Source organism: Carcharhinus amblyrhynchos, unplaced genomic scaffold (assembly GCF_965287045.1).
Source record: "Carcharhinus amblyrhynchos unplaced genomic scaffold, sCarAmb.v2.hapA scaffold_536, whole genome shotgun sequence".
Taxonomy (NCBI): Eukaryota; Metazoa; Chordata; class Chondrichthyes; order Carcharhiniformes; family Carcharhinidae; genus Carcharhinus; species Carcharhinus amblyrhynchos.
Genome location: NW_027650276.1, coordinates 55,379 through 81,858, shown reverse-complemented (window position 1 = coordinate 81,858; position 26,480 = coordinate 55,379). Strand labels below are relative to the sequence as shown.

The following is a 26,480-nucleotide window of genomic DNA, read 5'->3' as shown; positions in this document are numbered from 1 at the left end:
GTTTTTTCAGTTAGACCCACACTGGGAGCACTGTACACAGTTCCAGTCTCCATATCCCTCAGTTAGATCACACTGGGAGCACCGTGCACAATTCCGGTCTCCATATCCCTCGGTTAGACCCACACTGGGAGCACCGTGCACAGTTCTGGTCTCCATATCCCTCGGTTAGACCCACACTGGGAGCACCGTGCACAGTTCTGGTCTCCGTATGCCTCAGTTAGATCACACTGGGAGCACCGTGCACAGTTCTGGTCTCCATATCCCTCGGTTAGACCACACTGGGAGCACTGTGCACAGTTCTGGTCTCCGTATTCCTCGGTTAGACCACACTTGGAGAACTACCTCCAACACTATTCTATCCTTCCCTCATTGAGAAAACCAAAATTCTGTGCAGTACTCCAGCTATGGAAACAACAAGGCCCCATACAGTTGGAGTGAGACTTCCTGAATTTTATACTCCATCTCCCTTTCCAACTAAGTCCACGTCCCTTTCTAACCACTTGCAACTGGAACCCCCCCCTCATTGACTCTGACCATGTTCTGGGTGCTAAGTGAGGTGGAGGGGGGAGAACAGGATCAGGGCATTTTGCTTGGATTCAGAGAGAGGAGGGGGGCCACGTTGCTACATTCACAGGTCGTGTTTCGAATGGTGAGTGAAACTAGTCCAATTCGACATCGCGAGGATCTGAAGAGGGGAGGGGGAAGGGGTGGGGTTTAGTGTTTCCAGTGTTTCTCGGTATAGTCTTACTTCTAAATAAGCACCACCGTTCACTCTTAGCCTGTAAACACACTCTCTTTCTACCTCGAGTTGTGTTTATCGTCCTTGGCACAAAAGGAAAAGACCACATTGGTCCCATGCATCCAGACGGAGAGTCGTGACGGGGACAGGAGGAGTTGGTGACCGAGGCATTGGGGGGGGGGGGCGCAGGGGACGGGAATAACGTCTGTGTGTTTGATTGGCTCGAGGCTGCTTTCAGTTTGGTTTTGGAAATGTGGCAGCAGGAGTGGATTCCTGGGCCAGGGATTTCCTGTGAATGTAATTGGTGGTGGGCCCTTCTCGACCCATCCCGTGTTGGGGAGAGAGAGAGAAAATGGAGGCAATCAGCTCAGCACCGGTGTTGTACTGTCCTCAGGCGCGCAGTGGTGTCCATGAAAGCCGGCCGAGGTCTTGAAGTGTTGTCCGCAGTCGGCACAGATGCGGGGTCCCTCCCAGGCATGGACACGCTGGTGACGCCCCAGCACCGAGGCCCGGGAGAAGCCCCGCTCGCAGACGGGGCACTTGTAGGGGCGCTCCTGGCTGTGGGTGCTGCGGTGCTGTGCCAGGGTGGAGGACTTGGTGAAACCCTTGCCGCAGAGGGGGCAGGTGAAAAGCCGCTCGCCTGTGTGACCTCGCTGGTGCTGCAGGAGGCTGGAGGAGTAGCGGAACTCCTTCTGGCAGTCGCTGCACTTGAAGGGCCTCTCGTCGGTGTGCGTGCGCTGGTGGCTGCGGAGGCTGGAGGGGTCACTGAACCGCTTCTGGCACTCACTGCAGCGGAAGGGCTTCTCACCGGTGTGGGTGCGCTGGTGGATGACCAGCATACAGGAGCGGCTAAAGCCCTTGGCGCAGAAGGGGCAGGTGAAGGGGCGTTCGCCCGTGTGGGTGCGCTGGTGGCGTCGCAGGCTGGACAGCTCGCTGAAACCCTTGTGGCAGGTGGGGCAGGTGAAGGGACGCTCGCCCGTGTGGGTCCTCTCGTGGCGCCGCAGGTTGGACAGCAGATTGAAGTCCTTGCCACACGCCTGGCAGGCGAAGGGTTTCTCCCCAGAGTGCACCCGGAGGTGCTGCTTGAGATTGGAGTACTTGTTGAAGCTACGCCCACACTCGTTACAGATGTAGCACTTGCGGCCGCTCCTGGAGCCCTGCCTGCACCGCCGCCGCTCAGGTTGCCCTCCTCCGGTCTCCCACTGGGGCGAGGCAGGCAGCTCCACCGGTTGGTACGTGGAGTCCACCCTGGGACCCTCCGCCCCTTCCTCCTCCTCCGTGGCCATGGGTGGAGGCTGAGCAGGGGGGGGCACCTGCTCACGGCCTGGCAGCCACTTGACGATGGTCCAGCTCCTCTTCCTCTTCTTCCCCCCTCCCCAGCGCCAACACCAACTCCTGGAGGGTCTGGGAGGTGGCACAGGTTCAGGCTCCCTGGAATAGAAAACAGTCACCAAGGGCGATGCCATAATGGGATTTCTTGTTATTATTGTGGTGCAGATTGAAGTGAAGCTAAATCCCCTGCCATGGGCGCCATCAGCAAAATCACCCAGCCATTTCCCTCCTCGGGGACCTCATAGAATCATTCAGTACATAAGAAGCCCTTCGAGTCCACACTAACACTTTGGAAACACCTGACTTCCCACCTATCCCTCAGCCCATAGCCCTGAATGTTATGACATACCAAGCTTATCCAGATACTTTTTAAAGGATGTGAGGCATCCTGCCCCCACCACCCTCTAAGGCAGCGCATTCCAGACCATCACTAACCTCTGAATAAAAAACTTTTCCTCATGTCCCCTGAGCCTCCTACCCCTCACCTTGAACCTATGCTCCCTTGAGACTGATCCTTCAACTCAGGGGAATAGCTGCTCCCTATCCACTTGTCCACGCCCTTCATAATCTTGTAATCTCAGTCAGATTGCCCCTTAGTATTCTCTGTTCCAGTGAAAACAACCAAAGACTTTCCAACCTCTCTTCATAATTAATGATTCCATCCCAGGCAGCATCCTAGTGTATCTCTTCTGTATCCCCTTCAGTGCAATCACATCGTTCCTATAATGGGGTGACCAGAATTGCACACAGTACTCTAGCTGTGGCCTCACCAAGTTCTGTACAACTCCAATATGACTTTCCTGCTTTTGTAATCTATGCCTCAGTTGATGAAGGTGAGTGGGCCATGTGCCATTTTCACCACCCTGCTATAATGGCCTCAGCTTTCAGAAATCTGTGGACAGACACACCAAGGTGCCTTTGTCTCACAGAACCTCCTAGCATCCTGCCATTCATTGAGTACTTCCTTATCAAATTACCCCTTCCAAATGTATCACCCCACACTTTTCAGGGTTAAATGCCATCTGCCACTTATCTGCGCATTTGACCATTACGTCCTACTCCTGCTCCTATTTCTTATGTTCTTATGTCCATAACTTCCCCTAGCCCAAGACACCCCACTGCATTGTGAACTATTAGGCCAATCTTGCCCCTGCTTCTGTCTCCCCCCAGAAAGCTTGCAGGCATTGCCCCTTTGCTCCTCTGCCTACTGGACAAGACCACCCAGCCCTCACCAAGATGGCAGAACAGAGGGCGGGAAAAGAGGGACTTTGGCTCCTCCCTCAGGCATCAGCGCTCGTGACGTCATCAGAGGAAGCGCCCCTCAGACGTCACAATGGGAGGGGGCGACCCCGAAGAAGAGTCTGTGACGTCACAATGGAATGGGGCGCGGCAACGTCATGGCAACAGAGCAGAGGCGGGGCCATAAACGTCACAAAGGAAGGAGGCGCGGCCTGGAAAAATGAGCATGCGCATTCCCATTCTCCTCCATCTCCCAGTCAGTTAACGGACGTGCGGGCGGGCGTCTTTTTAAAAAAAACACCTCCATCAATACATCCAGTAATCACAGAGCAAGGCCTGGGAGGTAAGGCTGCGCGCGCATTGCACATGCCGTTTGTCTAACCTGGCTGTTGAAGGTGCTGATCAGTGAGGGGGGGGGAGGGGAGTAGAGGCCTCCGACCTCCTCCTGTCGCCTCAAACAAACTGAGCGACGGCGGCGCTGCTGGGACCCTGGCGCCTGCGCACCTGCAGCTCTGATCCGGCGCAGGCGCATCGGCGGTTATGACTGTGGCGCATGCGCTGTAACTGCATTATCGGCGTTCCCGCACCGCTGGCGGCATTCTGGCGCGTGCGCACTGAACGCAGCAGCCCCACCCCCCAGGAAGAGTGCACTTTTTTGGCGCGCTGCGCATTGTGGGTGGGTCACACCGCCATGACCCCCATTCCACCCCCACCCACTCCGACTCTCACCCCTTCCTATCCAATCCTACGCCCCAGTCCCCCAACCATCACCTTCGCTCCTTCCACTGTCACGGTGCCAGGCGTGTTGGCATGGGGCATGTTGGTGCCAGGCGTGTTGGCATGGGGTGTGTCGACACGGGGCGTATCAGTGTCGGAGCAGGGCATGTCAGCGCCAGGCGTGTCAGTGCGGGGGTTGTCGGTGTCAGGTGTGTTGGTGCCGGGCATGCCTGTGCCGGGGGTGTCAGTGCTGGGCGTATCCTCCCCCGTCTCCACCCCTCTGTCTCCCTCCTCCCCCCGCTCTCACATTCCCCCACTGTCCCCCTCCCCTACCCCCCTCACCCACCCTCTCCCCCCACTCCCCATTCCTCTCCTCTACCTGCCTCCTCTACCCCCCTCTACATCACCTCTCCCTCCTCCCCTTGCACCTTCCCCACCTCCTCCCACCCTGCTACCACCCCTCCGCTACCACCCCTCCACTATCCCCCCCTGCACCTGCACCCGCCCGCACCCCCTTGCACCCACCCCCCCTGCACCTGCCCCCCTCCTCTGCACCCGCCCATTCTCCCCCCTTCCCCTGTACCTGCGCACCCCCACTGATTATGGATGAGCCCACCCCACCCCATGTCAGGGTGGGAGGCCATTCAGTTCTTCAGTTTAATCCTTGCTTGTGGGTGTTTTAACGCCTTTTTAAACTCTCTCTGCAGAGCTCGACATGGAGGGTGGAGGTGACAGCACAACAGACACACAGGTTTGTTCTCTCTTTTCAAACTGATCTCGGGTGATGTTGTTCCTTAGTCCAGCTCCTTGGAACAGGAGGGGGTCCCACTCAGCTCCTTGGAACAGGAGGGGGTCCCACTCAGCTCCTTGGAACAGGAGGGGGTCCCACTCAGCCCCTTGGGACAGGAGGGGACCCCATTCAGTCACCCAAGTTTTGTAAAGGAGCAATGCTGTCTGGTTCCCCAGCTTCTCACCATAACACCACACATTCTTTCCATTTCAGATAACAATTCGATTCTATCTCAAACACCTCAATGCTACTGGCCAGCCCGCAGACCCCAGCAGCACCTACTGCACCCTAACCACTCGCTGTGTGAGAGAGTTTCACCCACACTCCCAAGCAGCACCTACCGCACCCTAACCACTCGCTGTGTGAGAGAGTTTCACCCACACTCCCAAGCAGCACCTACCGCACCCTAACCACTCGCTGTGTGAGAGAGTTTCACCCACACTCCCAAGCAGCACCTACTGCACCCTAACCACTCGCTGTGTGAGAGAGTTTCACCCACACTCCCAAGCAGCACCTACCGCACCCTAACCACTCGCTGTGACAGAGTTTCACCCACACTCCCAAGCAGCACCTACCGCACCCTAACCACTCGCTGTCTGAGAGCTTCTCCTTGTGTCTCCATGGTTTCTTTCACCAATCCCCTCAAATCCATGTCCCCCCCTCTGGTTCCCGATCGATCTGCCAATGGGAACAGTCGCTCCCTCCCCCTGTCCCAATCCCCCTCACCATCTTGTGTGTCACCCCAGTTGGTTTAGGGGAAAGGTTGTGAGGGGAGAGGTCCGAATGGATGTCTACTGTGCTGCCTGAAAGAGTGACTCTCTCCCTTTACCTCTTCCTCCCCCTGTTCCACTCCCTTGCGCCGTCCCCCCCCGCACCGTTCCCCCCCCCGCACTCACCCCTGTGCCTCCCCCACCCGTCCTGTGCCGCCCCCCTCCGCGCCACTCCCCCTCTACTGCCCCCTCCGCGCCGCTCCCCCTCTCTCCCCACCCGCCTCCTGCCCCATCTCTCTCCCACCACATTCTCTCTCTCTCTTGCCCTGTCATCCTCGCCCTCCCTCTCGCCCTTGCCCTGTCCCTCTCGCCCTCGCCCTCCCCCGTCTCACCTTCTGTCTGTCTCGTCCTCTGCCGCTCACTGTCTCTCTCTCTCTCTCACCATCTGACTCCCTCTTTGTCTCTCGCTTTCTTTATTTTTCTCTCTCTCTCTTTATATCTCTCTCTCTCACTCACTCCCTGTCACTCCCCCTCTCTGTCTCACTCTCTCCTTCTCCCCCTCTCTCCCACTCTCTCACTCCCTCTCTCTGTCTCACTCTCTCCGTCACTCCCCCTCTCTGTCTCTCTCTCTCTCTCTCTGTCTCCCCCTCTCCGTCTCACTCTCTGTCTCTCTCCCCAGGAGGACTCTGTCACTGATGCGGAGGTGAAGAGGTCAGAGTTGGATGACCAGTCCCAGTGTGTGTGTGAGCCAATGGAGCTGTTTGAAGAGTGGACGGTGGGGAGGGGAGGAGAGGAGCCCCGGTTACTGGCCACTGCCCCTCTCGCCGTGCCCCTCCAGCGTGCCAGGGGGGCCCTGTCCAAGCCTGGCACCGGCCGCCAGAATTGCTACATCTGTAACGAGTGTGGGCACAGCTTCAACAAGTTCTCCAACCTCAAGCAGCACCTCCGGGTGCACTCCGGGGAGAAACCCTTCGCCTGCCAGGCGTGTGGCAAGGACTTCAATCTGCTGTCCAACCTGCGGCGCCACGAGAGGACCCACACGGGCGAGCGTCCCTTCACCTGCCCCACCTGCCACAAGGGTTTCAGCGAGCTGTCCAGCCTGCGACGCCACCAGCGCACCCACACGGGCGAACGCCCCTTCACCTGCCCCTTCTGCGCCAAGAGCTTCAGCCAGTCCTCCATCCTGGTCATCCACCAGCGCACCCACACTGGCGAGCGCCCCTTCAAGTGCAGCGAGTGCCAGAAGGGTTTCAGCGAGCTGTACAGCCTCCGCAGCCACCAGCGCACCCACACCGGCGAGAGGCCCTTTGTGTGCCGGGACTGCCACAAGGCTTTCCGGCACTCCTCCAGCCTGCTGCAGCACCAGCGCACCCATCGCGGAGAGAAACCCTTCACCTGCCCCCTCTGCGGCAAGGGTTTCACCAAGTCCTCCACCCTGGCACAGCACCGCAGCACCCACAGCCAGGAGCGCCCCTACAAGTGCCCCGTCTGCGAGCGGGGCTTCTCCCGGGCCTCGGTGCTGGGGCGTCACCAGCGTGTCCATGCCTGGGAGGGACCCCGCATCTGTGCCGACTGCGGACAACACTTCAAGACCTCGGCCGGCTTCCACGGACACCAGTGCACCCCGGCTGGGAGTAAAGAGACAGCGGCACCCAGCTGATTCCCCCACCCTCCCTCCCTCCCTTCCTCCCTCGCCTCCCTTCCTCCCTCGCCTCCCTTCCTCCCTCGCCTCCCTTCCTCCCTCGCCTCCCTTCCTCCCTCGCCTCCCTTCCTCCCTCGCTCGCCTCGCCTCGCCTCCCTTCCTCCCTCGCTCGCCTCGCCTCCCTTCCTCCCTCGCTCGCCTCGCCTCCCTTCCTCCCTCGCTCGCCTCACCTCCCTTCCTCCCTCCCTCGCTCGCCTCGCCTCCCTTCCTCCCTCGCTCGCCTCGCCTCCCTTCCTCCCTCGCTCGCCTCCCTTCCTCCCTCGCTCGCCTCGCCTCCCTTCCTCCCTCGCTCGCCTCGCCTCCCTCGCTCGCCTCGCCTCCCTCGCTCGCCTCGCCTCCCTTCCTTCCTTGCCTCTCCTCCCTTCCTCCCTCGCTCGCCTCTCCTCCCTTCCTCCCTCACCTTGCCTCTCCTCCCTTCCTCGCTCCCTCTCCCTCCCCCACTCCCCCCTCCCTCCGTTAACACTAATGCAGCTCCACTCCCAGGGTGGGACACAACTGGACCTTCCCCCCACCACCCCCCCAACCCAACTTCCCCGCCACCCCCAGGGCACACTTCCTGTGCAAGAACACGGAGACAGAGAACAGTGGCGATTCTCACCCACCCTGTCGCACATTCCCCTGCTGCAAACCACCCACCCCCGTCACACACATCTCTCAAAGGAACTGTGAAAGTCGAACCCCCACCCCACTCTCTCTCTCTCTCTCTCTCTCACACGTGTGTTTAAGGGTTCGGGAGTCGACTGGCTCCACTCTCGTTTCCCCCCCACCCCCCCTCCCCTTTCTCCCCCTCATTTGCCAACACGTCAGGCCCTGGCATCCCTGCATCCCCCCACCACCCCGGGCACTACACACCCCACCCATCCTGTCCCAGTCCCTCGCCCACCCTCGGAGCGACACCCCTGCACCATCAAAAGGTCCTGCTCACAGCCATCTTGAGGAGATGTTCCGAAATTCCCTGCCCACACTCCTGGATCTCCGTCATCCCGGGAACGTGCCTGTAGATATACAGACTTTTCTGATTTCTTTATTCCCCCACCCCACCCCAGCGCACGCGCCCTGAATGAATTCTAATGAAAATGTGTGATTTTGCGATCAGTAAAAAAGTTGAACGAGATCTCCCTGGCTCTGTCGCTCTCTCTGCTTCTGCGTTCCGGTCTCTGGTATCTCCCCCGCCGGGAACCCTGGCCACCGCCTGCGCTGCTGACGTCTCAGTCCTTCAACTTGTGCCAGACAAAACGTGAGTTACCAGAATGTTCCCTCTCCCCCTCCTCTGGGAGACGAAGGGCCTTCACTTCATGCGGAGAGAGACTGGGAGAAGCTGCGGGGCGGGGAAGGGGGGTGGGGGGGGGGGGAGCGGTTGCGGTCGTTCTCCTTCGAGCGGAGAAGGTCAAGGGGGAGATTGAATCGAGTCGTTCCAAATCGGGGAAGGGGGTTTGTGATAAGGAGAAACTGTTCCCAGCGACAGGAGGGTCGGGGACCAGAGGGGGACACAGATCGAAGGCGATCGGGGAAAGAACCAGAGGGGGTGGGGAAAGGGGGGGGAGATGAGGGAATGTTTATTGTGAACACAGCGAGTTGTGATCTGGAAGGTGCTGATATTGAAATTTGAGTGAATTTTCACTGTGGGGGGTTTTTTCCTGAACCTGGTTTCAATCCAGTGACACTTTGGGCCCCTGAGGGGTTTGGGCCCAATCTGGGAGCTCTGCCCACATTTCAGAATAACACAGCAGCCGTAACAGTCCATTCAACTCCAAACATCCTGTTCCCCCCAGGGCGGGTGTGGAGAGGAGATTTAGCAGAACACAGGGTAAATCTAAAGTAAAGGAGGGGGTACGTGTGCAGGTTAATGTTGAGGATATTCCACTAATTAAAGGTGTAGGGGGCACGAGAGAGGTTGGTAGCATTTCTACAAGTAAGGTCCAGATAAAGGCTGGGATAAAGGCACTTCACCTGAATGCACGAAGCATTCGGAACAAAGTGAATGAGCTGGTGGCGCAGATCAGCACAAATGGAAAAGATCTGGTGGCCATTACGGAAACGTGGTTGCAGGGTGACAGGGACTGGGAGCTGAATATCCAGGGGTATCAGACATTTAGGAAGGATAGGCGGGAGGAAAAAGGGGGTGGGGTAGCTCTGCTGATTAAGGATAATATCAGGGTGGTAGTAAGGGAAGATATAGGCTCCAAAGAGCAGAACATGGAATCGTGGGTGGAGATAAGGAACAGTAAGGGGAGGAAGTCACAGGTGCGTGTGGTCTATAGGCCCCCAAATAATAACATAGAGGTGGGGCGGGCTATAAACAAGCAAATAAATGATTTGTGCAGGAATGGAACGGCGATAATTATGGGGGATTTCAATCTGCATATTGATTGGTTGACCCATGTCAGACGCGGTGGGCTTCAGGAAGAGTTCTTGGAATGCTGCCGGGATAGTTTCCTTGAACAGTGTGTGTTGGAGCCGACGAGGGAGCGAGCTATCTTAAATCTGGTGTTATGTAATGAGGCGGGTAGAATTAGGGACCTTGTTGTGAGGGATCCTCTTGGGACGAGTGATCATTGTATGGTGGAGTTTCTGATGCAGATGGAGGATGAGAAAGTAGGGTCCCGGACCTGTGTCCTCTGTTTGAACAGAGGGGAGTACGATAGGATGAGAGAGGAATTGGCAAATGTAGATTGGGGACACAGATTGGTCGGTAGGACTGCTGAGGAACAGTGGAGGATCTTTAAGGAGGTCTTTTTCGGTGCTCAGCAGAAATTTATTCCGATGGTAAAGAAGGAACGTAGGAGAAGAGATAAACAGCCGTGGTTATCGAAGGAAATAAAGGAGAGTATTAAATTAAAAGCTGATGCATTCAGAGTGGCTAAAAATAGTGGGGAATTAGAAGATTGGGAAAGATTTAAAAATCAACAAAGAACGACTAAGAAAGCGATAAAGAAAGGAAAGATAGAGTATGAAGCTAAACTAGCTCTAAATATAAATAATGACAGTAAAGGTTTTTACAAATATATAAAGAGGAGGAGGCTGGCTAGAGTGAATGTTGGACCCTTGGAGGACGAGAAGGGGGATTTAACGGTGGGTAACAAGGAAATGGCTGAGGTTTTAAATAAGTTTTTTGTGTCGGTTTTCATGGAGCAGGACACAAATAACTTACAGAATATTAAAGATAGAAGGATGGTAGGAGTTGAGGGCCTGAATGTGATTACTGTCACTAGAGAGGTAGTGCTTGATAGACTAACGGGACTGAAGTAGACAAGTCCCCAGGACCGGATGGAATGCATCCCAGGGTTCTGAAGGAAATGGCAGAGGTGATAGTAGACGCCTTAGTGATTATTTACCAAACTTCGCTGGATTCCGGGGAAGTGCCAGATCATTGGAAAACGGCTAATGTTACGCCGCTGTTTAAAAAAGGTAGCAGGCAAAAGGCAGGGAATTATAGGCCGGTTAGTTTAACGTCCGTAGTTGGAAAAATGCTAGAATCCATCGTCAAAGAAGAAATAGCAAGACACCTAGAAAAGAATTGTTTGATAGAGCAGACGCAGCACAGATTCATTAAGGGGAAGTCGAGTTTGACGAATTTATTGGATTTCTATGAGGATGTGACTAGTGCGGTAGACAGAGGGGAACCAGTGGATGTGGTGTTTTTAGATTTCCAGAAGGCATTTGATAAGGTGCCTCATAAAAGGTTGCTGCAGAAGGTTAGGGGGCATGGAGTTGGGGGTAAGGTGTTAGCGTTAGGCATTAACAGGAAACAGAGAGTTGGAATCAATGGGTACTTTTCTGGTTGGCAGTTGGTGACTGGCCGCAGGGATCGGTGCTAGGGCCTCAGCTATTTACCATAAACATAGACGATCTAGAGGAGGGGGCTGAGTGTAGGGTAACAAAATTTGCTGATGACACAAAGATGAGTGGAAAAGCAAATTGTGCGGAGGGTGTGGAAAGTCTGCAGAGGGATCTGGATAGGCTGAGCGAATGGGCGAGGACCTGGCAGATGGAGTATAACGTTAGCAAATATGAGGTTATCCACTTTGGCAGGAATAATAATAGGAGGGATTACTATTTAAAGGGTGAAAAGCTGCAGCATGCTACGGTGCAGAGGGACCTGGGGGTCCTTGTGCATGAGTCGCAAAAACCCAGTCTGCAGGTGCAGCAGGTGGTCAGGAAGGCGAATGGGAAGCTGGCCTTCATAGCGAGGGGGATAGAATATAAAAGCAGGGAGGTCTTGCTGCAACTGTACAGGGTACTGGTGAGGCCGCAGCTGAAGTACTGTGTGCAGTTTTGGTCCCCTTACTTGCGAAAGGATATATTGGCCTTGGAGGGAGTGCAGAGGAGGTTCACTAGGCTGATACCGGAGATGAGGGGGTTAGCTTATGAGGAGAGATTGAATAGACTGGGTCTGTACTGGTTGGAGTTTAGAAGGATGAGGGGGGATCTTATAGAGACATATAAGATAATGAAGGGGATGGATAGGGTAGAGGTAGAGAGATCCTTCCCGCTCAGAAAGGAAACCAGGGCACAGCCTCAAAATGAGGCGGGGGGGGCGGTTTAGAACGGAGTTGAGGAGGAACTTCTTCACTCAAAGGGTGGTGAATCTCTGGAATTCTCTGCCCGTTGAAGTGGTGGAGGCTGCCTCGCTAAATATATTTACGACACGGGTAGATAGGTTTCTGATAGACAAGGGGATTAAGGGTTATGGGGAGAGGGCGGGAAAGTGGAACTGAGCCACGACAGATCAGCCATGATCTTATTGAATGGCGGGGCAGGCTCGAAGGGCTAGATGGCCTACTCCTGCTCCTATTTCTTATGTTCTTAGGCTGGGGGGTGGGATTTAGCTTCACCGAGTGGCTGGGAGAAGCCGGGTGGGTGTTGGGATGGAGGAGGGAATCTCAGCAGGACCTTTACGGAGAACCTGACTGGATTGGTGGGAGGGGAGGGTGGCAGTGGCTATTATCATTAAAACTGGCTCGATTCAGGGTGATCCCTGTCACTGATACAGGGGTAGAAAAATCCCTCATCTGACAAACAGCCCCCCTCCCACACCAGCTAAAACGCTACATTTGCATAGCGCCTGTATCGTACTGCACCCCCACAATGCACTCAGTGCCCAACATACTCTGCATTTTGACCCTGAGTTGCGAGGAAATATTGAGGGATCAGCAACCAAAAACCCTCAAGGGAGGTTCTGAGGAGCAGAGAGAGATGGAGAAGTTTGGGAGGGAATTTCAAAATCGTTCCTTATTTTGTCAAGTTCCGAACATGAGGATGAGGATTGTAGGGGCTGGAGGAGGTTATAGAGATAGGGAGGGAGGGATTTGAAAATGGGGGGGTCAGTGAGCACACAGAGGGGGGGTGAACACGGTGGGGAGGGGGTAGCAGGGGTTTGGACCAGCTGCAGTTTACTGGGGGGGTGGGAGGTGGGAGTGTCAGGTCAGTTTCCAGGGGAGCTGAGGCACATGCGAGGGTTTCCACAGTTGATCAGCTGAGGCAGGGCAGATCCTGGTGGGTGTTAGTGATGGTGAATGGAGATTGTCCTGGGTTACAATGTGATCCTGTGTGTGAATATCCGCTGTTAATATGTAATCAAAGTACGGACACCACAAGTATGTCAGTAACATCACTGTCACATTGTTAAACTCTCATCAGACTGATAGCAGGATCCAGCTTTTGATCTGGGCCACAGATTACAAAACTATTTACATTCCTGCTGATGCTTTATCACCCTGTGGGAGCATTCAACCTCAATCTCCCTCCCTATCTGTGTAACCTCCTCCAGCCCCTACAATTCTCACCCTCCTGTTCACCTCCCTCCCTCCCCTCCTCCAATTCCGGCCTTGAGCATCCCCCAATTTCCATCACTCTGCCATTGGTAGCTGTACCATCAGCAGCCTGGGGTGGGGTGGAGGTGGGGGTGGGGGGGGCTAAGCTCTGGAATTCCCACCCTAAACCGCCCCATTTCCCCTTTCTCTCGATCTTTCCACCAATAGGAACTGCTTCTCTCCCCATACCTTGTGCAGATACTGTCATGGATTGTGAGCTACTCTGTCATTAGCCAGGCCCAGCATTTATTGCCCATCCCTAATTGCCCCTCGAGAAGGTGGCAGGTGATCCACCATCTTGAACCCCCTGCAGTTCCATGGTGTAGGTACACCCACAGTGCTGTTAGGGAGGGAGTTCCAGGATTGTTATTGGACATCAGTCAGTCCGTGTGGTGTAGGTACACCCACAGTGCTGTCAGGGAGGGAGTTCCAGGATTGTTATTGGACATCAGTCAGTCCGTGTGGTGTAGGTACACCCACGGTGCTGTTAGGGAGGGAGTTCCAGGATTGTTATTGGACATCAGTCAGTCCGTGTGGTGTAGGTACACCCACGGTGCTGTTAGGGAGGGAGTTCCAGGATTGTTATTGGACATCAGTCAGTCCGTGTGGTGTAGGTACACCCACGGTGCTGTTAGGGAGGGAGTTCCAGGATTTTGACCCAGTGACAGTGAAGGAACGGCCGATATATTTCCAAGTCAGGATGGTGTGTGTGGGGCTCGGAGGGGGAACTTGCAGGTGGTGGTGTTCCCCATGTGTCTGCTGCCCTTGTCCTTCTAGGTGGTAGAGGTGGCGGGTTTGGAAGGTGCTGTGGAAGGAGCCTTGGTGAGTCGCTGCAGTGCATCTTGTAGATGGTACACACGGCTGCCTGTGTGTGTCGGTGGTGGAGGGAGTGAATGTTGAAGGTGGGGGTTAGTGTGTCGATCGAGTGGGGGCTGCTTTGTCCTGGATGGTGTCGAGCTTCTCGAGTGTTGTTGGGAGCCGCACTCATCCAGGTAAGTGGAGAGTATTCCATCACACTCCTGACTTGTGTCCTTGTAGATGGTGGACAAGCTTTGGGGGGAGTCAGGAGGTGAGTTACTCTCCGCAGGATTCCCAGCCTCTGACCTGCTCTGGGAGCCACAGTATTTATACAGCAGGGTCTGGTTCAGTGTCTGGTCAATGGTAACCCCCAGGATGTTGACAGTGGGAGTTTCAGCGATGGTAATACCATTGAACGTCAAGGGGGAGATGGTTAGATCCTCTCTTGGTGGAGACAGTCATTGCCTGGCACTTGTGTAGTGCGAATGTTACTGCCACTTGTCAGCCCAAGCCTGGATACTGTCCAGGTTTCGCTGCATTCGGACACAGACTGTTTCAGTCTCTGAGGAGTGGCGAATGGTGCTGAACATTGTCCGCTGATGATTGTACATCCACATTTCTGACCTTGTCATTGATGAAGCAGCTGAAGATGGTTGGGGGTCTAGGAGACTAACGCTGAGGAACTCCTGCAGAGATGTCCTGGAGCTGAGATGATTTGTATCTATCTACCCACTCCACCAACTTGTCTATCAATCGAATCCCTCCAGTGTGGAAGAGACTGGCCCATTGAGTCTGCACTGAGTTTCTGACAGAGTATCTCACTCACACCCTCTCCCCCCCACCCCACACATTTTCCATGGCCAAGTCACCTAACCTGCACATCTTTAGATACTAAGGGGCAATTCAGCATGGCCAGTCTACTTCACCACAGCTAATCCCCGGCTTGGGTGACTATCTGTGCTAAGTCTGTACATTCTCCCCGTGTCTGCATGGGTTTCCTCCACATGCTCCTGTTTTTCCCACATTCTGAAAGATGTGCTGGTTAGGTGCATTGGCTGTGCTAAATTCCCCCTCCATGTACCCAAACAGGCGCAGAGCTTTGAGGTACAGAGGGATCTGGGTGTCTTAGTGCGTGAAATCACAAAAGTCTGGGATACAGGTACAGCAACAAATAAGTCTCAAAAGACAATAAGGAGCAGCAGCAGGAGTAGGCCATTTGGCCCTTTGAGGCTGCCCCACTATTTAATAAGATCACAATTGATCTACTTACTAAATCCTTCTCCTTGTAACCACCAGTCCCCTGACTGTTCTAAAACTATCGATCTCAACATTGAAAACGTGAGGATTCAGCTCCACAACTTCCTGGGGTGAAGAATTGATTTGTTCATTGAACAGTGCAGAAGGAGGCCATTCAGCCCACTGAGCATGCAGTGGTAACATTCCACCCAGGCCCTATCTGTAACCTATGTATTTACCCTGTTAATTCTCCTGATGCTAAGGGGCAATTTAGCATAGCTGATGCACCCTAACCTGCACATCTTTGGACAGTGGGAGGAAACCAGAGCACCTGGAGGAAACTCATGCAGACACAGGGAGAATGTGCAGACTCCACACAGACAGTGACCCTCCCTGGTGCTGAGAAGCAGCAATGCTAACCATTGCACTAGCAGACTAATCCCAGGAATGGGCGGGTTGTCGGATGAGGAAAGGTTGGGCTCGTATCCGCTGGAGGTGACTCGATCCAAACCTTTCAGAGCCTGAGGGGGTCTTGACAGGGTGGGTGTGGAGAGGATGTTTCCTCTTGTGGGAGAAACTAGAACTGGGGGAAGGGGGGGGGGGGTCACTGTTTAAAAATAAGAGGCGGCCCATTCCAGATGGAGATGGGAGAAATGTTTTCTCCGAGGGGAGGTGAGGGTGAGTCTCTGGGACTCTTTGCAGTAGGAGCAGAGTCTGAAATGTTTCTAAGGCAGAGTGGGATAGATTCCTGATTAACAAGGGGGTGAAAGGTTACTTTGGGGGGGGGGGGGGGTGTCAGCAGGAATGTGGAGTCGAGGTCACAATCAATCAGATGGGCTGTGATCTTATCGAGTGGGGGAGCAGGATCGGGGGATCTTATCCAAATCCTTGCTGGTATGTTCCTTGCTCAAGTCTGTCTACTATGGTCATTGTCTTTTGGAGGCCTCTGTACGTCACACTGACAGCAATGCCCTCCAACAAACCTCCAGACAGCTCAATGCAGATTTTCCAATAGTTGGCCAGAACATTATTATCCCCAATCATTTCCCCTCCTCACCCCCACTTCCGCCTTCTCCCCTGCCAAAGTTGATCTGACTGGCCCACAACTTATTCTTACGCCTTTAAGAATCCAGGGTGTATTGTTGGCACAAAAACAGAAGATGCTGGAAAATCTCAGCAGGTCTGTCAGCATCTGTAGGAAGTGAGTCTGGATGATCCTTTGACAGAGCTGAGAGCACAGAATCAGCAGCACTTTATACTACGGGGGTGCAAAGGAATGGGGACTCAACTGCATCCAACACATCTCACCCAAGCCATTGCTCTCACCCCCTCCCTGAACCAGGATAGGCCCCCCTCTTGTTCTCACTTTTCATCTCGGTCTCTGAACTCAAAGGATCATCCTCCACCATTTCCACCAACTCCAGCAGACCACCACAACCCAACTCATCTTCCCTTCACTCCCCTGTCACCATTCCACAGGGATCGTTCTCTCTGGGACACCTTGGTCCACTCCTCCCAAAACCCACCCCCTGGTCCATGGCACTTTCCCCATGCAATCACTGAAGGTGCCTCTTCACCCCTTCCCAGCTCCTAAACACCCCTTTCAGGTGAAGCAACCTCCTTTAGCCTGATCTGTTGCATTCACTGCTCCCAATGTGATCTACTCTACAAATCTGAGAGACCAAATGCAGATGGGGTGACCACTTTGAAGAACACCTTTGGTCTGCCCACAAACAGGACCCAGACCTTCCTGTCACTTCAACACCCCACACTACACTCCTGTCCCCATGTCTGTCCTTGGCTTTTTGCAATGTTCTCATGAACCCCAACGCAAACTGGAGGAACAGCACCTCATCTTCCGACTGGTCGCTTTACAGCATTCCAGACTGCACATTGAGTTCAACAACTCCAGGTGTGAACGCTCCCCTCCACCCCATTCCCATTCTGTTTCATAGAAGATAGCAGGAAGAGGCCCTTTGATCCTGCTGCACCACTCATTATGATTATGGCTGATCATCCAACTCAATAGCCTAATCCTGCTCTCTCCCCATAATCTTGAATTCTGTTCACCCCAAGGTGTTGTTTCCAACCACATCCTGAATACATTCAATGTTTTGGCATCAACTATTTCCTGTGGTAATGAATTCCACACACTCACCATTCTTTGGGTGAAGGAATGTCTCATCTGTCCTAATTGCTCAGACTGTGATCCCTGGTTCTGGACTCCCCCACCATCACATTCATCCTCACCACCATCCCCTTTCAGGGCAACTCCCATATTCCTCAGGCAATCCTTTTAACAATCTGTACCTCTTCTACCATTCACACATTGACCACTTAATGGATACTCAGCCTTCTGCATCCTCATTTACACTCCTTGCCCCACTCCATCCTACCCCCAATTATAAGTCTGGATGAAAATCAGCAGTCTCAATGTTGGCTGTTCTCTCCCCAGATGCTGCCAGACCTGAAGTTTTCCAGCATTTTGTTTTCATCTTTAGTGTAAGATTGGCAATTCTGTAGCCCTCACTCTGGGTTAGGTTTAGATGCAGGGTGTCCCCACTGTCCACCCTCAATTCTTGGATTCAACTTGTGTCTTGCTGTCCTAGTCACCTTTAAAGTGCTGACAACACCCTCTTACCTTTCAGATCAGCATGGGCCGGGCTCCTTTGTAAAGTCATATGCGAAGTATTCACTCACTTGCCTGGACAAATCCCCTATTTGTCCTTAAATATTTAGACATGAGTAGCCCTTCCCCCATTAGCTGCCTGTTTCTCCTACTTTTCAGCTGAATCATCTTGATTCAGGATGGTTCATTTTTTCTAACCACTATAAGCACACTTACCTTTTCCCTTCATTGTAAATCCTCTCCCTTGTTTCATCCAGAGAAATCCAGCTGTGTTGGATCGATCATTCCCTTTGAGGGAATTTATCACTTGTCAGAATTCAGAGGCATTTAAAATCCTTGGTTGAAGTACAAACAGGAACTCTGCACAGTGCTCCCAGTGTGGGTTTAACTGAGGGATAGAGACTGGAACTGTGCACAGTGCTCCCAGTGTGGTCTAACCAAGGGATATGGACACTGGAACTGTGCACAGTGCTCTCAGCGTGGTCTAACCAGGGTTCCAAACAAGTGCCACCTTCAGAATTTGGCATCTGTTTATGTTCAAGTTGTCCTAACATTTCTGTAGCTGCTAGCCAGTACCTCAAGTGTTTAAATCTCCAATGTACCTTTGTGATGCTTCAATCACACCCAAACTTTAATTTGAATATACTCCTTCAGTTCCCTCCATCTCCTTTCCTGATAGTCTCCCTCACTGTCAGCTCACCTGAGTATCCCCAAATCTGCAAACATTCACCACCCTCCAAGAAAGGAAGTCTTTTGTCTTCTGTAATCCAAATCAAAAAGGTGCCTCTGCGAGAGCAGCTCACTCTAGTACCCCACATGCTCCTGATATCTAGCTTTCCCCCTCGGTTTCACTGGCTCCTTCGAGCAGCACCTACTGCACCCTAACTGCTCACTAAGTTTGTCTGCTGCTTTTCCTCATCACTGCATGGTTTCCCCCCCAACAGCACTTTTACACATACACACCTTTTCTGCAGTAAAGGTGCCTGTTCCCCCAGGTGCCCTGAGAATTGTATTAATCTGCACACTGAACACTGCCCTTTGTTCAGTAAAATGTTTTTCTCCTCAAACTTGCCTGTTCCACCAGATGGCCTGTGAAGTTTAAAATTAAACTGAACACAGCACCCCCATGGACAAAGCCCATCCACCCACCAGGAAGAAACAGGAAAACACAAGTTATTTGCTATCAAAAGTCTCTTTTAATGAAGCCTTGTACAGCGCCTGGCAACCAAGACATAGACAACGCGCGCATAAACGCGGACAGGAATCCATGCAGAGAGCGAGCGAGACCAGCTGATGACTGAAGCACGCTGTGGCAGTGGAGGGAGAAGGGGGAAAGAGGGAAGGGAAGGGAAGATGGTGGCAGGAACATGAGATAGAGACAGTGAGACAAACTCAAGCGGCTTCCTCGTCATCCTCCTCCTCGAACTCACCCTCTTCCTCTGCCGTGGCATCTTGGTACTGCTGGTACTCGGACACCAGGTCGTTCATGTTGCTCTCGGCCTCAGTGAACTCCATCTCGTCCATGCCCTCGCCGGTGTACCAGTGGAGGAAAGCCTTGCGGCGGAACATGGCAGTAAACTGCTCGGAGATGCGCTTGAAGAGCTCCTGGATGGCGGTGCTGTTGCCGATGAAGGTGGCGGACATCTTGAGGCCCCGGGGCGGGATGTCACACACAGCTGTCTTGACGTTGTTGGGGATCCACTCCACAAAGTAGCTGCTGTTCTTGTTCTGGACATTGAGCATCTGTTCATCCACCTCCTTCATGGACATGCGGCCCCGGAAGATGGCTGCCACGGTCAGATAGCGTCCGTGACGGGGGTCACAGGCCGCCATCATGTTCTTGGCATCAAACATCTGCTGGGTGAGCTCAGGCACTGTCAGGGAGCTATACTGCTGGCTGCCACGGCTGGTGAGGGGGGCAAAGCCAGGCATGAAGAAGTGGAGGCGAGGGAAGGGCACCATGTTGACTGCCAGCTTACGCAGGTCAGCATTGAGCTGACCAGGGAAGCGGAGGCAGGTGGTGACGCCACTCATGGTGGCAGAGACCAGGTGGTTGAGGTCTCCGTATGTAGGGGTGGTGAGCTTGAGGGTGCGGAAGCAGATATCGTACAGGGCCTCATTGTCAATGCAGAAAGTCTCATCCGTGTTCTCCACCAGCTGGTGAACCGAGAGGGTGGCGTTGTAGGGTTCCACCACTGTGTCGGACACCTTGGGAGAGGGCACCACACTGAAGGTGTTCATGATGCGGTCCGGGTACTCCTCACGGATCTTGCTGATCAGCAGGGTGCCCATGCCTGAGCCAGTGCCCCCACCCAGCGAGTGGGTGAGCTGGAAACCCTGGAGGCAGTCACAACTCTCGGCTTCCTTCCGAACCACATCCAACACCGAGTCCACCAGCTCAGCACCCTCTGTGTAGTGACCCTTGGCCCAGTTGTTGCCAGCCCCACTCTGACCTGAGGGGTGGGGGAAAGAGAAGAGTGATAAGAGGATTAAAGACATACATACTCACCACCCCCCTCACGCAAGAAAAAAAACTTGCCCAGACAGGGTAGATTCAGAAAGAATGTTCTCAATGGTGGGGAGGGGGGGGGTCCAGAGTTTGAGGATAAGGGGTAAACCTTTTAGGACACAGGTGGAGAAATTTCTTCACCCAGAGGGTGGTGAATGTGTGGAATTCACTCCCACAGAATGTAGTTAAGGCCAAAATGTTGTGTGATTTCAGGAAGAAATTAGATATCACTGTTAGATACAAAGGGATTGAGGGATATGGGGGGGTATGCAGGGGGAAGTCAGGATTTGATGATCAGCCATGATCATAATGAATGGTGGATCAGGCTCAAAGGGCCAAATGGCCTTCAGTTTCCCATATTTTAAGGCACAGAAACAGCCAACTAACACAAGGGTGAGCCCTGCCCACCACCATCTCACTGCAGAAATAATGAGATAGAGTGACAAGCAGCCTGAAGATCAGCCAGAGATTGAGAGAGAGAATTGGAGGGAATTCCAGAGTTTAGGGCCCCCCAAGCAGCTGAAGGCGTGGTCACCGATGGGAATTAGAATGCTTGAGGCTGGAATCGGAGGAGAGCAGAGATCCCAGAGGGTTGTAGGAGGTTACAGGGATAGGGAGGGAGGTGAACAGGAGGGTGAGAATTGTAGGGGCTGGAGGAGGTTACACAGATAGGGAGGGAGATTGAGGTTGAATGCTCCCACAGGGTGATAAAGCATCAGCAGGAATGTAAATAGTTTTGTAATCTGTGGCCCAGATCAAAAGCTGGATCTGTTCAGTCTGATGAGAGTTTAACAATGTGACAGTGATGTTACTGACATACTTGTGGTGTCCGTACTTTGGTTACATATTAACAGCAAATATTCACACACAGGATCACATTGTAACCCAGGACAATCTCCATTCACCATCACTAACACCCACCAGGATCTGCCCTGCCTCAGCTGATCAACTGTGGAAACCCTCGCCTGTGCCTCAGCTCCCCTGGAAACTGACACTCCCATCTCCCACCCCCCCAGTAAACTGCAGCTGGTCCAAACCCCTGCTACCCCCTCCCCACCATGTTCACCCCCACCTGTGCTCACTGCCCCCCCCCCCCCCCCCCCATTTTCAAATCCCTCCCTATCTCTATAACCTCCTCCAGCCCCTACAATCCTCATCCTCATGTTCAGAACTTAAAATAAGGAATGGTTTTGAAATTCCATCCCGAACTTCATCTCTCTGCTCCTCAGAACCTCCCTTGAGGGTTTTTGGTTGCTGATCCCTCAATATCTCCTCACAACTCAGGGTCAAAATGCAGAGTATGTTGGGCACTGAGTGCATTGTGGGGGTGCAGTATGATACAGGCGCTATGCAAATGTAGCGTTTCAGCTGGTGTGGGAGGGGGGCTGTTTGTCAGATGAGGGATTTTTCTACCCCTGTATCAGTGACAGGGATCACCCTGAATCGAGCCAGTTTTAATGATAATAGCCACTGCCACCCTCCCCTCCCCTCCCACCAATCCAGTCAGGTTCTCCGTAAAGGTCCTGCTGAGGTTCCCTCCTCCATCCCAACACCCACCCGGCTTCTCCCACCCACTCGGTGAAGCTAAACCCCACCCCCCAGCCTGTGTTCTGCTAAACCCACTCTCCACACCCATCCTTGTGGGGGGGGGGGGGGGGGAGACAGGATGTTTGGAGTTGAATGGACTGTTACAGCTGCTGTGTTAGTTTGAAATGTGGGCAGAGCTCCCAGATTGGGCCCAAACCCCTCAGAGGCCCAAAGTGTCACTGGATTGGAAACAGGTTCAGGACCCCCCCCCCCTCCCCCCAAAATGGTGAAAATTCAATCAGGTGCCATCACTTCCAATTTCAGGGCATAGACTGGACTAACTGCAGGGATTGGAGACTAGAGGTAGGGAGTGAGGGGGCAAGGGAGGGATTTGAACAGGAGAGAGTGAGGATTGTAGGAGCTGGAAGAGGTTAGAAATAGGAACTGATTTGAACAGGAAGTGATTTAGTAGTGAGGAACTTGAGGGGAGAGAGCCTCCTTGCCACAGCTGTGGTGTAGCTGCTTACTGATCAATAAGGAAATCTCAGATTATTGGGGGGGAAGGAGAGCAGGAAAGTGGAATGGGTGGGGCAGGCTGAGGGGCTGAACGGCCTCCTAGGGAGCTGATGGAATGAGGGTTTGTATCACCCACACTGCGCAACTTGAAGGGAGGAACTGGATTTAAAATGGAGGGGGAGGGTTTCAGTTTCCAAATTACCGACTGGTTTTAATCTGCCGATTGGATATCACTGCATCGGCATTCACAACAACACCCAGTAAATGGCCTTGGAGCGAGTGTGTTTGCAGAGCCAGGGAGAGCGGGGGAGGGAGAGACAGAGGCAGAGACAGAGACAGGGCGGACTGGATTTCAGTACAAGACAAAGCCATTTCACTGCAGTTTCACAACCACCACGTGACTTCCTTCTGCAATTGCAGAGAGTCAGACCACACTGCTCTCAAACTCATTCCTCTGCAAACCTCCACCCCCCCCCCCCCCCCCACCCCCCACACACACACACACACCCCTGGGCAGAGAGAGAGAGAGAGTCAGACCACACTGCTCTCAAACTCATTCCTCTGCAAACCTCCACCCCCCCCCGGCAAACCCACACAACCCTGGGCAGAGAGAGAGTAAAAAGTCTGACAACACCAGGTTTTAGTCCAACCTATTGGTTGGACTAAAACCTGGTGTTGTCAGACTTTTTACTGTGTTTACGCCAGTCCAACGCCGGCATACCCACATCAGAGAGAGAGAGAGAGTCAGACCACACTGCTCTCAAACTCATTCCTCTGCAAAACCTCCTCCCCCCCTCCCCCCACAGCCCTGCGCAGAGGCCCCCCCCCCCCTCCCCCCACAGCCCTGCGCAGACTCCTCCCCCCCTCCCACACAAAATCCTGCCCACAGCCCCCTCTCTTCCTCCTCCCACCCCCCCCCCCCCCCCACACACGGGCAAACCCACACAGCCTTGCCCAGACTCCCCCCCCCAAACACACACCCCACCCTGCCCAAGGTCCCCCCCCACAACCCTGCCTAGAACACCCCCCCCCCCCAATCTTGCCCAGACCCCCCCCCCCCCCCCCCCCACCGACACTCACCAAACACGAAGTTATCCGGCCTGAAAATCTGTCCGAAAGGCCCAGATCGGACCGAGTCCATTGTTCCCGGTTCCAAATCAACCAGAACCGCCCTGGGAACATACTTCCCTCCTACAGGAGGAGACAATAGACAGGGGATTGATTTCTCAGATCAATGCAACCAAATTTCTTATTTTTCCAAAGAGGGTGGGGGAGAGTCACGTACCTGAGGCTTCATTATAATAAACATTGATCCTCTCCAGCTGCAAGTCACTGTCACCTCGGTATGTTCCAGTGGGATCAATACCGTGTTCATCGCTGATTACCTCCCAGAACTGGGGGACAGAGAGAGAGGGGAGACAGAGAGAGAGACAGGCAGAAAGGGAGGGGAGGGGAGGGAGACAGAGAGAGAGAGACAGGCAGAAAGGGAGGGGAGGGGAGGGGGAGGCAGAAATAGAGGGTGTGGAGGAATGGGAAGGACAGGCAGAGGGTGGGGAGAAGTCAGACAGAGAGGGAGAATGGGAGAGACAGAGAGAGGGGAGGTACAGGCAGAGGGGGGTGAGAAATAGACGGGGGGGTAGGAGAGAAAGGGGTAGAGAAAGAAAGGGTGGGGGGAAAATCAAACAAAAAGAGAGGGGGAAAAAAATCAGAGGTTGTGGAGAAAAGGGGAAGAGAGACAGAGGATGGGACAGAGAGAGACAGCAGACCGGGGAGGGGGGTGCAGAAAGAGGGGAGAGAGAAACAGAGTGGGAGTGGGGGGGGGGGGGGGGAAGAAGAGACAGACAGAAAGGGGAGGGACAGAGACACCGACAGGGGGAGAGAGAGACCGCAGAGAGAGACAAAGAATAAAATGGAAAATGTCAGACTGAGTGTGGAGGGAGCAGGAACCGCGCCCCGCACTTACACCCACTCACCACCCCCCCAAAACCAGTCAAACCCCACCCTGGGGAACCAGACCCCCCCCCCAAAACCCCACCCCGGGGAACCAGACCCCCCCCACCCCAAAACCCCACCCCGGGGAACCAGACCCCCCCCACCCCAAAACCCCACCCCCCAAACCCCACCCCGGGGAACCAGACCCCCCCCCCCCCCCAAAACCCCACCCCGGGGAACCAGACCCCCCCCACCCCAAAACCCCACCCCGGGGAACCAGACCCCCCCCCCCACCCCAAACCCCGGCCCCACCCGGGAGACCCCCGCCCCCGGGACCCCCGCCCCGCGCTGACCTTGGCCCCGATCTGGTTGCCGCACTGGCCGGCCTGGAGGTGGACAATCTCCCGCATGGTGATGGGCTGTGGATGGGGGTTCCCCGGCCAGACAGCAGCAGACAGGCGGTGGCGGGGCTTGAGCGGCGCGGCGGGAGCGGACACTAGCTGCAGGCGGGGCGGGAGCGGCCGCAGTGAGAGCGGGACTGGCGCCGGAGCCGCTTTATATAGCGGGAGGCGGGCGGGAAAAGCGCGCTTCCCATTGGACAGCCCGCTCACAGACACGCCCACTGCGCAAAAACCTCAGCTCAATGGGCGGGGCTTCCAACTCAGCTGACTGAGGAACCCTCAGCCCCTCAACCTCAGCTCCCTCACCCTCCACACCCTCAGCTCCTTCACCCACCAGACCCTCAGCTCCCTCACTCTCCACACCCTCATCCTCAGCTCCCTCACCCTCCACACCCTCATCCTCAGCTCCCTCACCCTCCACACCCTCAACCTCAGCTCCCTCACCCTCCACACCCTCAGCTCCTTCACCCACCAGACCCTCAGCTCCCTCACTCTCCACACCCTCATCCTCAGCTCCCTCACTCTCCACACCCTCAACCTCAGCTCCCTCACCCTCCACACCCTCAACCTCAGCTCCCTCACCCTCCACACCCTCAGCTCCTTCACCCACCAGACCCTCAGCTCCCTCACTCTCCACACCCTCATCCTCAGCTCCCTCACCCTCCACACCTTCAGACCCTCCTCACCCTCAGATTCTCAACTCCCTCACCCTCCACACCCTCAACTTCCATACCCTCAGACCCTCAATTCCCTCACCCTCCACACCCTGCCCGCTCATCCTCCACACCCTAAGACCCTCCTCACCTCACCCTCAGAATCTCAAGTCCCTCACCCTCAGACCCTCCACACCCTCAGACCCTCAAAACCTTCACCCTCACTACCCTCCACTCCCTCACCCTCAATTCCCTCACCACTCTCCACACCCTCAGACCCTCCACACCCTCACCCTCGTCATACCCTCACCATCTGACCATCCTCCTCAGACCCTCCACACCCTCACCCTCCAAACCTTCACCCTCAAATCCTCCAAATCCTCAACCTCCAAACCCTCATATCCTCTGCAGCCTCACCCTCTCCAAACCCTCACCCTCCACATCCCTCCCCCTCCCCTTCCATCTCTGCCATTGCTCTACCAAAACAAACAGTAGGTCACCCAACCCCACAACTCCAATTGTTCCATCTACAGCCACATCTTAAAAGGGGCAACACAATGAAAATTTCCAGCACGCAGGTAGATATATATACCAGAACCTGACCTCCTTAATCCAGACCGACACTCCCCCCCCCCCCCAACCCCGGTGCCAGTACTGAGGGAGTGCTGCACTTTCGGGGGTAGATGTATATACTCTAGGATTTGAGCTCCATAATCCAGGCCCACACTTTATTAATTTTATTTATTTTCATTAGTGTTACAAGTCGGTTTCACCTTTTACTGATGTTTTGCTTGCATTCCGTGCCCACTGGGCACCGCAGGGGCTGGGGTGTGTTATAGACCCTAATAATCACATTTTGATTTCATGTTTTAAGTTTCCTTTGGACTTTGGTTTCTGTTTGGGCCGTCCCCCCTTCCTTTTTGGGGGGCTGCCCCTCTTAATTTGTCCCTAAATTAATTTGAGTTCATTTACTTGTTAGGTACGTAAAAGAACTACAAGTCGGTTTACATGAATGAAATTGCTGTGAAATTCCTCTCTCTTTGTCTCTCAGTCTCACCCGCTCTCTCTGTCCCTCTCTTTCTCTTGTGTCTCTTTCTCTCATCTCTATCCCTCTCTCTCTTTTCTTTGTCTTTGTCTCTCCCTCTGTCTGTCTCTCTCCTTTTCTCTCCCTGTGTCTCTCACTCTGTCCCCCTCTCTCTCCATCCTATATCTTTATCCCTGTGTCTCTCTTTCTGTC

The 26,480-nt window shown here is 54.2% G+C and overlaps 3 protein-coding genes across 4 annotated transcripts; 1 reads left to right on the top strand and 2 right to left on the bottom strand.

Moving 5' to 3' along the window:
- Positions 1–918: 918 nt before the first annotated feature.
- On the bottom strand, positions 919–3,804 carry LOC145339558 (uncharacterized). The gene is made up of 2 exons (XM_080184043.1): positions 3,693–3,804; positions 919–2,170 (listed from the first exon to the last, which is right to left on the bottom strand). Exon 2 carries the CDS (start codon positions 2,023–2,025, stop codon positions 1,102–1,104), a length of 924 nt encoding a protein of 307 aa, XP_080040169.1. The 5' UTR covers positions 2,026–2,170; positions 3,693–3,804; the 3' UTR covers positions 919–1,101.
- LOC145339556 (uncharacterized) lies at positions 3,289–7,187 on the top strand. Of its 2 annotated transcripts, none has more exons than XM_080184041.1 (3): positions 3,289–3,653; positions 4,735–4,778; positions 6,207–7,187. In XM_080184041.1, the coding sequence occupies exons 1-3, from the start codon at positions 3,308–3,310 to the stop codon at positions 7,185–7,187; spliced, it is 1,371 nt and encodes a 456-aa protein (XP_080040167.1). In that variant the 5' UTR covers positions 3,289–3,307. The 2 variants fall into 2 exon arrangements, with proteins under 2 accessions (XP_080040167.1, XP_080040168.1); XM_080184042.1 differs by lacking the exon at positions 3,289–3,653 and adding an exon at positions 3,909–3,986.
- An 11,691-nt stretch (positions 7,188–18,878) lies between these two features.
- LOC145339561 (tubulin beta-4B chain) lies at positions 18,879–24,723 on the bottom strand. The gene is made up of 4 exons (XM_080184052.1): positions 24,543–24,723; positions 23,543–23,651; positions 23,338–23,448; positions 18,879–20,158 (listed from the first exon to the last, which is right to left on the bottom strand). Exons 1-4 carry the CDS (start codon positions 24,597–24,599, stop codon positions 19,098–19,100), a joined length of 1,338 nt encoding a protein of 445 aa, XP_080040178.1. The 5' UTR covers positions 24,600–24,723; the 3' UTR covers positions 18,879–19,097.
- Between the last annotated feature and the right edge of the window lie 1,757 nt (positions 24,724–26,480).